Consider the following 9,990-nt stretch of genomic DNA (forward strand, 5'->3'; position numbering starts at 1 on the left):
GGTACACAGAGCCTATACAGTCTGTTACAATAACATAGCGTGCCCAGAGCACCTCGTTCCGCACTTGGTGCAGACCGGTGCAGACTTGCTTTGCTTCTATAGAAGGCTTATTACAATATCATTCCGATTAATTGTTACTAGCATACCGTTAAAATATGGCAATTTTCAACCGCCACCGAGTCAGTGGACAGTCTCAGTACAGACCCCTGCCATCCCAATGATCCACACCGCATCCCCCCAGCACTAAAGACAGGTCCCCCCCAACTACATCGAATAGGACAGGAGGTAATGTGTGAATAGAATGGCCCATTAACTACAGACAAGAGTCTTTCATGTTACCTAAAACAATTACCACTCTAGCTTGGTTTGACCAAGTACAACTATTTTGAGTCTATAAGGATTTTAGGATACTAAACATATATGGAGAAATAAATGATGGAGCACAGAGAGCCACCCTATTTCTATTAACATTAACCTACTGCCTGCCTCAGCCTATCTGTCTTGTAAGATCACTGTAGATCTGTAATAGGCTATGGATCTATAACACAGTGGATACTGTAGATTCTACAGTATCCACTGTATTATAGATATTTGTAGATCTATAATAACTGGCTGTTGAGATAGATATTTTGTTGGAGGTCAGATAGATTATAGATAGATAACTTGATGCGTATCACAGGGTGGATGTATGATGCTTTCTGGGTCTGCCAGCAGCCTTTAGGCTGGACTGTCTGCCTGGCAACGGGTGATGCAGGTCATGTGACCAGTGTGTGGCTCCTACATTGGTTTTGGTAGCAGGACTCAGTTTGAGTGTGTCAGAATTCGTGAACTCAGCAGAGGAACATGGCTTCATCTGTTCTGCTCTTCTCCCTCTTCTTCATCAGTCTGTATGGAGCAGGTAGGATCAATACATCAATACCTGATCAATAACTAGCTGATAGATTATACTGTTCATCAGTCTGGAGCATGCAGGGAGGTACCTGGACCTGATCAATAATTAGCTGATAGGTAATACTGTTCAGTTTGAATGGAAATTAATTATATTTATGTTGATAATTATATGGTAATTAGTGTTTTTACTGCTTAAATTCAGTTTAAATTATTTTTTATTTTCATACTTATAGCCTGCTGTCATCCTGTTTCCTTCTATGAAATACATGTATATCTGTGAAACTTAACAGATTGATTTGTTTAAATGATTTGATTTGTTTTTTGTCTTTGATCTCTAGATGGATTTGAGTTGTCTATGATGCAAAGTTGTGTGTTTAACTCCACTGAGCTGAAGGACATAGAGTACATATTCTCTTACCATTACAACATGGTCGAGAACGTCAGGTTCAGGAGCAGGGAGGGGAAATGGGTTGGCTACACTGAGTTTGGTTTGAAGCAAGCAGAGGCCTGGAACAAACTTCCAAACCTGCCGGTCTGGAAGGCTCAGCAGGAGGGCTACTGCAAACCCAACATTGAGAACTGGTACCCCCACACGCTGACTAAGACAGGTGAGCTGCTGTTCTCTACATCAACACCATGAAATAAACATCAATATAAACACATCTCTGATTAAAATAATGACGACAGAACTCAGTCTTTGAATTTAATGTCAACGCTTAGGCCTACCAAAATAACTTTATTCAAGTTCGCTATTTGTAGCTATCCTAAAATAAAAATAAGATATGCTTTCAGTTTACTTTTTATAGGCTACTTATCAGAGATATATCAGAGATAAAATGATATATGACACTAATTTGCCCTGTAGTGAAACGCAAAACACACACACACGCGGCGCGCGCACACACACACACACACACACACACGCACGCACACACGCACGCACGCGCGCACACACACACACACACACACACACACACACACACACACACACACAGGCCCGTAGCTACCATTGAGGACACCGAGGTCATGACCTCGGTATTTTCCACACCAAAAAAAAAAAATTTTTTGAAAATTTTTGAAAAATAGCCCCGGTCCCCAGATCTATTAATCTGTCATTGATCTTTTAATGCGACAGTTGATCGGAAATGCAACAATTTGCTTCCTCTCTGTGTGCTATAGAAGGAAGAGAGATAACTCACAACATTCAGATTTTGCATTGAGGCTAGATTGGGGCTAGACTTTGGGGACAGTTCTATTGAAGTGAATGGGTAAGTAACTCCCCTGTAAGTGATGTTTGTGTAGATGGGCCATTGTATTTAATTGAGCAGTATTCTGCCATGTGACCTGTATGCAGAATATAAATTATATCATATTGGGAGACATTTTTTGTATCATTTTAAAGCAACAGCACAGTAAAGAGGATATTAATCTAACATGATGTATGTAGTTCTTTATAGATCTAGCCTCTTCATTTTGCTCTCAAAGTGCACCAGATTGAAGCATTTTACTTTAAAATGGACATTTTAGCCGCGCTAAAATGACCTCGGTATTTCTCTAACCTTGGCTACGGGCCTGCACACACACACACACACACACACACGCACACAGCGCAACAGCCGATTCAACGTTCCTTTATCGTTTCCAGAGCCCGTCAAGTAGCCGGTCCTCGTCATCTCGACACACAACACAACAACACAACACACAACACAACACAGCACAACTCAACACAACACAACACAACACAACACAACACAACACAACACAACACAACACAACAGGGGCTCAACGAGATCCACAAGCCTCTGAAGACAAGAGAATGAATTCAGTTGGAAATAGATTTTAGTATTTACTGAATTGATTATGAATTAAGTTTATTTTCATACAGTCTCTAGATGAACTAGGCTACTTCTATGTGTGTTTGCTGTCAACCTGTTTCCTTCTAGGACATATTTATTGATCTATCGATATTGATCAGTCAAATAATTCCATGGAAAAATATTATTCAGCAGATTAGTGATAAAGCCTACGTTTCTCAGTAGGCTATGTCTAGGCTATATGAAATATGACTTCACTTTAAAGAGAAACTTAAACTATCATTACAGGAAAATGACTATGAAAATTAATATCGTTAAAATTTGATGTCCATAAACCAGACTGAGCTCGGGACGCCATCTTGTGGCAAGAAACTGATACCTCATTGATGTGTTTATGTGAGTGGCATGCACCATTTATGGTGCCCATAGGGCTTACAAGACAGGGTGGTCACATGACAAATCATAATATATAGTTCTTCAAATGCAAAAGGACATTTCAACTAAAATATTTCCATAACAGAAATGTCCAATTGTATCAGATATAATGTTCTCTGCCTTAGTTGCCATGGATTTTCTATAAATCCTAGAGTTATTGTCTATTATAGTTAACCATAGTTAACCATTGAATCATATAATTTATTATACAGTATTAACCTTTGAATCTTAAAGTGTATTATATTAACCTTTTGAATCATAGTTTATTATATTAACCATTGAATCATAGAGTTTATTATATTAACAAATGAATCATAGAGATTTGAAAATGTTGAGAAACCAGGTCAGGACGCAGTCTCAGGTCATCACAGATCCACTTCCTGCTGACTCTAACAGGTCTTTTCTTCCTTCCGAAAAGTTCATGTTTTCATTAAAGACAAAACCAAGATATTTTCCAGCAACTTTCCCCCCTGCAACTACTTACTTACTGTAACACTGTGCCTACAGTTGAACCCTATGTGAGGCTGACCTCAGTGGCTCCCTCTGGTCGGAAGCACACAGCCATGCTGGTGTGCAGCATCTACAACTTCTACCCAAAACAACTCCGTGTGACCTGGCTGAGAAATGACCAAGAAGTCACCTCTGATGTCTCTTCCACTGATGAAATGGAGGACGGGGATTGGTACTACCAGTTCCACTCGCACCTGGAGTACACACCCAGGTGAGTCCAGGTCCACCTGGAGTACACAGGTGAGTCCAGATCCACCTGGAGTACACACCCAGGTGTGTCCAGTTCCACTGGAGTACACACCCAGGTGTGTCCAGTTCCACTGGAGTACACACCCAGGTGAGTCCAGTTCCACTGGATTACACCCCCAGGTGAGTCCAAATCCACTGGAGTACACACCAAGGTGAGTCTAGGTCAGTCCGGTCCTAAATGTGACACTAAACCAACATGTGTGTGTGTGTGTGTGTGTGTGTGTGTGTGTGTGTGTGTGTGTGTGTGTGTGCATGTGTGTGTGTTGAACAGGTCTGGAGAGAAGATCTCCTGCATGGTGGAGCACGCCAGCCTGCTGGAGCCTGTGATCCACCACTGGGGTAACTACCTGTCTGCTTCCTGTCTGTCTGTCTGTCTGTCTGTCTGTCTGTCTGTCTGTCTGTCTGTCTGTCTCTCTGTCTGTCTGTCTGTCTGTCTGTCTGCCTGCCTGTCTGTCTGTCTGTCTGTCTGTCTGTCTGTCTGTCTGTCTGTCTGTCTGTCTGTCTGCCTGTCTGCCTGTCTGCCTGCCTGTCTGTCTGTCTGTCTGTCTGTCTGTCTGCCTGTCTCTCTGTCTGTCTGTCTGTCTGTCTGTCTGTCTGTCTCTCTACCTGTCTGCCTGCCTGCCTCAACTCAACCAACACTGTTTCATTATCCTATTTAACTCCTTATTTTGTCGATTTCAGTCTTTGCACATTCATTATTTTTCCTCCTTTGATATTCTTCTTTAGTTCCTCCATACTCACACTCACTGGCAGCCCCGTGATCACTGCTTTACATCCACCACCACTCTGAGCACCCATCCTCCCTGTACTCACCACCACCTTATGCTTTCCTATATCTTTTAGCTTGAGTGCTATATCCACTTGTCCTGTGTCCACACATCTCACCAACAAGTTGCCATCACTAAGGACCATCGCATACATGATCTCCCCTATCTTACTTGACAGTGCTGCTGTTAGCACAAACGGGCTAATTGTCTTCATGTTTTCTTGATCCTTTTCATGAAACCTTATTACTACAAAAACCTCCCAGTTCTCTCTTTCTAATCTTGCCCATCTTCTTCACTCTCAGAAAGAGAGCTACTGTATCACCAACCTCACTCCTAAGTCTTTTAAGACTATTCCTCCCTTGATTGCCTCGATTCCCACCATTCTGTCCCCTCTCTTCCTCCTTATTCTCTTCATCACAATCCATACCTCCCCAACTGCCTATGTTTCATCCACTCACAGAACAGACGCTCAACCACCTTCATTCCATCATCTTTGTCTCGATCAATAACTAGATTTGAAATTGGCTCTCTTCCTCCTGCAGACTTGTCCACCTTCTTATCCATCAGCTCTCTACTTTGTGGGGAAACCACAACCTTCATCTGGTGCACATAGTTGCTCCATGCCAACGTCTCCGGCATCTTGACTTCTTCTTCTTCCCCATCTCCCCGGGGAGTCTGCAAATCAATTCTGTAGAGTAACAGGGCACAAATACTATCGGCCGAACACGCCACCTCATCATCAGCACCCCCCGTTCACCATCATCAATGTTTCAAGTTGTCCTTGTGGGCTTTGTCTCCTGCAACCCTCCTGTCTGTCTGTCTGTCTGTCGGTCTGACTGACTACCTGTCTCTCTGTCTGTCTCTCTGTCTGTTGACATGTCTCTCTCTCAACAGATCCGTCAATGCCAGAGTCTGAGAGAAACAAGATGGCCATTGGAGCCTCAGGACTGGTTTTGGGTCTGATCTTACCTCTGGCTGGATTCATCTACTACAGGAAGAAGGCCCAAGGTCAGTCCACTAGACCAGTTCAGACTAATTTAGACCAGTTCAGATCAATTCAGACCTGTTCAGAACATTTCAGACCAGTTGGCTACCTTTACAGAACAATAACATAATATTGAGTATATAACAGCAGTGTCTTCTTCTCTTGTGTTTATATGATAACAGCCCTTTCTTCTTCTCTTGTGTTAAATCAGGTCGGGTTCTGGTTCCCACTAACTGAGGTAGGAATCCTAAACATGTCCCTGTAGTCGGTTTGTCTCCTGGAAGGAAAAGTCAGCTGGAATTCAACCTGCTTTCTTGTGTTTTCAGTGCTGCCACCTGCTGGAGAGGAGGAGCTGCTGTTTCTGCTTCAAGCCTTGTGTGATACGCTGCTCATGTGCTGTGACATAGTGTGATGTCAGGGGCGTTTCTAGAGTCTGAAGACATAGAGAGCCTCAGTAACGAGTCCGGAAGTCATCGATGCTAACAGCCCTGGTTCTTCACAGTTTTCGCCTATGGGAGTTTTGAATGGGTTTTTGGCGCGATGCTTCTAATAAGCTCTCTGGGCAACGCTGGCTTAATCAAACGCGAACCAGTGTTTAGTAACATCATCTTCACACACGAGGACCACTTTTACGAGTTTTGAAGCTTTTACTTGCCGTTAAAAGGACGGCTAGCTAGCAAACGGCTAAATGAGGCTACACTTTTGAGTCGATGGGGATATATACGTCAATAACGTCACCACTTCAAAGGGCGAACACGGAAATTCTCTTTCCCTCACCTGGTTCAGCCCCGTTCAGCCCGGGGTAATCAGTGCACACATCAACAACAGTCCAGGTTGAGTGCTGACGTGACGTGGAAGCCTATGCGACAGTGTGTAGTTCAGGATTAGCTTAGCTCGAGCATTTTACTTCTAAGGCTCGCATTTACGCTTCAAAACTCATGAAAGTGGTCCTCATGTGTGAAGATTATCCGACGGAACTCTGGTTCGCGTTTGATTAATCTTGCGTTGCCCAGAGACCGTATTTGAAGCATCGCGGCAAAAACCCATTCAAAAATCCCATAGACAGAAACAGTGTAGAACCAGGAAGTTCGGGACTTCCGCATTCTGCCTACAAAAATACGTCATCCCTGCGGCTCTCTATTGGGGGCTTAGCCCAGCCCTCTTTAAGGAGGTCCGGGCGGGGGGAGGGGTAGGGGCTTATTCTTCAACACAATTTCTGAGCATTTTGGGATGAATACAGAAAAACTAGATCAGTGGTTCTCAAAGTGGGGCCTGGGGACCACCAGGGGGCCTTCAGAGCGTTCCAGGTAGTCCCCATAGAAAATTCATGAATTGTTAAAGTTCAGCATTAGCCTTTATTGACAAACAGACAAGGAATCTATAAAGAAGGAAAAGACATCACTCATCACGGCATTGGAATTTTGCAATCTGTGGAAGCATTTTTCAAAACACAGATACTGTATGATGGTTTATAGTGGGACTTTCCATGACTGCCCCATTCACTTCAATGCAACTGTCCCCAAAGTCTAGCCCCAATGCAAAATGTGAAAGCTGTGATGAGAGTGATGTCTCTTACTTCTATACTTTACTTGGGGGCGGCATTAGCTCAGGAGGTAGAGCTGTCGCCTGGGAATTGGAAGGTTCCCGGTTCGAGGCTGCCTCCTCCTGGCCATGTGCCGAAGTGTCCTTGAGCAAGACACTGAACCGCTAACTGCTCCCGATGAGCATTTAGCACCCCGTATGGCTGCAGACGCCGTCGGTGTGTGAATGGGTGAATGTGAGGTATTCATGTAAAAGCGCTTTGGTAGTAGTCGATAGACTATATAAAATGCGCTCTATAAATACAGTCCATTTACCATTTACTTGCACATCACAGAGAGGAAGCAAATTGCTGGATTTCTGATACTATATACAACTAAATCATATGGTACCAGTCAAAAGCTTGAACACACCTTCCCATTCACTTAAATGAGACAGTGTATCCAAACTAGTATATAGTGTTGTTTTTGAGGGCTTTAAAGCATGACGGACATGCAGATGAATAGACCACTGCTTTTCTATAAAAACTAAAATGAAAAAACTAAAAATCTGGGGCTATTCATAAAACGTTCGGGGCTATAGCCCCCAAAGCCCAGGCCTAACGACGCCCATGCGTGATGTACAGCACATGTAGATATCAAAGTGCAGATTGTAAGCTTTCTAATGAAATCTGAATATATGTTTTAGTGGTGGGACTCGATAAAAAAAAATCTAATTAATTAGAGGCTTTGCAATTCATCGCAATGAATCGCATTTTAATCGCATATCAATATTTGACACAAGAAGCAAAATTGTTCAACTCAAATGGATTTTGTTACACGAGTGAATCAAAGAATAGACAATACATAATGCTGTATTTGTACTTGTCAGACGTGGACTTACTCATCTTGGCTCTGAACCCTGTCATCTGGTCGAGTGTGGGTTGGCGACTCTACTTGCTCGTACTAGGACTAACGTTAGCATGATCAGCGGCTACGTTAACGTTAGCTCTGGCTTCCACGCTAGCTGCAACATGTTTAGCATTGAGGTGATACCGGAGGCTTAAATCTAAACTTCCCATCCACCGGGCCAAGCAACCCCTTCTCACCTGCTTCTTCCATGTTTGTCGTTAGCCTAGCACACTTCCCACATGTAGAGCTTTGTTGTCTGATGTCACTCAATGCACGTTGTTCATCGGTATGTTCGGTATGCTTGGAATTCGTCCACTGAGAAACGTTCCGTGGCCTCTGGAGTGCAAAATGAAGTGCGATTAAAATGTGTTAATTTTTTTAACGCGCTATTTTTTCTGTAATTAATTAATCGAAGTTAACGCGTTAAAGTCCCAGCCCTAATATGTTTATTTGAATGTTCGTACTCCTAAAAGCAACATTCAGAGAAAATCCTCCTGAATATATATCTGTTTTGGGAGTCATTGGAAATCGACTCATTCTGTCGTTTCAGTATGAGGATGTGTTGATTAGGAGCCTTAGGTTTTGTGAGTGTTAGATTCTTATATTTCTACTGGAGTGAGCTGTCTTTTGCTACAATAAAAGCTTTGGAAAAAAACTCTGTCACTGTTATTTAGCGTCTTTGTTCATCACATGGCATCACATTAATGATCCATGGGAAAAGTCTCACTCATCGTTATTTGATTGTATATTTGTTATAAATATGTCCACCAAAACATTACCATTCAGTTCATGATGAACATTATTCGGATCATAATTAATTTAATGTGATTTTTCTTATGTGAGCCATATCATCATATATCGATATCAGGGTGGGGGAAGGGGTGATATTGATTTCAATGATCATCCAGTCCTGGAGTAATCAATAACAAAAGAGGCATCACATAAGATCATCACTAAAGATGATTTTTTTCCCACTTTATGTCTTATTTTATTTAATTTTTTATAAATGCTAGTCACGTGCATTTCATGCATTGGATGATAATGTAGGATATTATTTGTTAAAACCAAGAGCTGAATGCTTGACTGTGTTTTGCTTATTGATTTTATTCATTACCAGGAGAGCTACATAAAACCCATCTCCAAAACACTTTGAAGTGCATCATGAGCACATTCACAAGACATTATAATGCATTTATAAGGCTTTAGAAAACTCTGTATTAATGTTTATAATTATGCATGGCAACTTATGACAAGGTTTATAATGTATTATAAGGGGTGGTCATACATGTGTAATAAACAATAATACGCTATAGCACGGCTTTGTGAGCTTTAGGTAAGACAGCACTATGTTATTAGCAATTGTATGATACTCTAACACAGTTATGATGACTTATGAGCAGCATTTGCTGGCTGAAAGTAAAGTGTACGACAACAACAACAAATATTCTTTCAAACATTGTTGTCACTTTGGCATAAAGGTATAAAGCATTATGAATGCTGAAGTTATAATACTGTATGTGACTTTATGATTATCAACATGTATAAAGAGTTTAACAAAGCCTATAAATGCATTGTAATGCCTTGACATGACCTTGACTTGATAACACTGCTTTTACGGCCTCTGGAGAATAAGGCCCAATGTCAAACCAGCTTCTGCTAACGTTACCACTTGACTACCGAGTGCGACTTCATATCAAGTGACTCTCAGCTGTGTGGAGGAGCTCTCTGATGGAAGATGGTAGAAATGATTATACAGACTATGGGACGCCCTCGCCAATCTACCAGAACAATTGTAAGCATCATCACCATGGCAACAGCATCTGTTTTGTCGTTTCAAAATTCACAATGAAACACGATAACATGCTGACTGTCACTAAACACATGACATCTTCCAAAACCATGATCATGGA

General features: G+C 42.0%; 1 protein-coding gene across 1 annotated transcript; it reads left to right on the forward strand.

The window, feature by feature from the left end:
* The first annotated feature begins 829 nt into the window (after positions 1 to 829).
* LOC310787175 (H-2 class II histocompatibility antigen, E-S beta chain-like) lies at positions 830 to 8,723 on the forward strand. Its single transcript, XM_083648541.1, has 7 exons — positions 830 to 898; positions 1,230 to 1,499; positions 3,648 to 3,861; positions 4,171 to 4,238; positions 5,561 to 5,674; positions 5,863 to 5,889; positions 5,978 to 8,723. The coding sequence occupies exons 1-6, from the start codon at positions 844 to 846 to the stop codon at positions 5,886 to 5,888; spliced, it is 747 nt and encodes a 248-aa protein (XP_083504667.1). The 5' UTR covers positions 830 to 843; the 3' UTR covers position 5,889; positions 5,978 to 8,723.
* The last annotated feature ends 1,267 nt before the right edge of the window (positions 8,724 to 9,990 follow it).

This window comes from Poromitra crassiceps, assembly GCF_964638095.1.
Source record: "Poromitra crassiceps genome assembly, chromosome: 13".
Lineage (NCBI taxonomy): Eukaryota > Metazoa > Chordata > Actinopteri > Beryciformes > Melamphaidae > Poromitra > Poromitra crassiceps.

Coding starts and splice junctions, on each gene's coding strand:
- LOC310787175 (XM_083648541.1), top strand. CDS start 844: ATGGCTTCATCTGTTCTGCTCTTCTCCCTCTTCTTCATCAGTCTGTAT. Junction 899..1,229: donor CATCAGTCTGTATGGAGCAG/GTAGGATCAATA, acceptor TTTGATCTCTAG/ATGGATTTGAGTTGTCTATG. Junction 1,500..3,647: donor CCACACGCTGACTAAGACAG/GTGAGCTGCTGT, acceptor CTGTGCCTACAG/TTGAACCCTATGTGAGGCTG.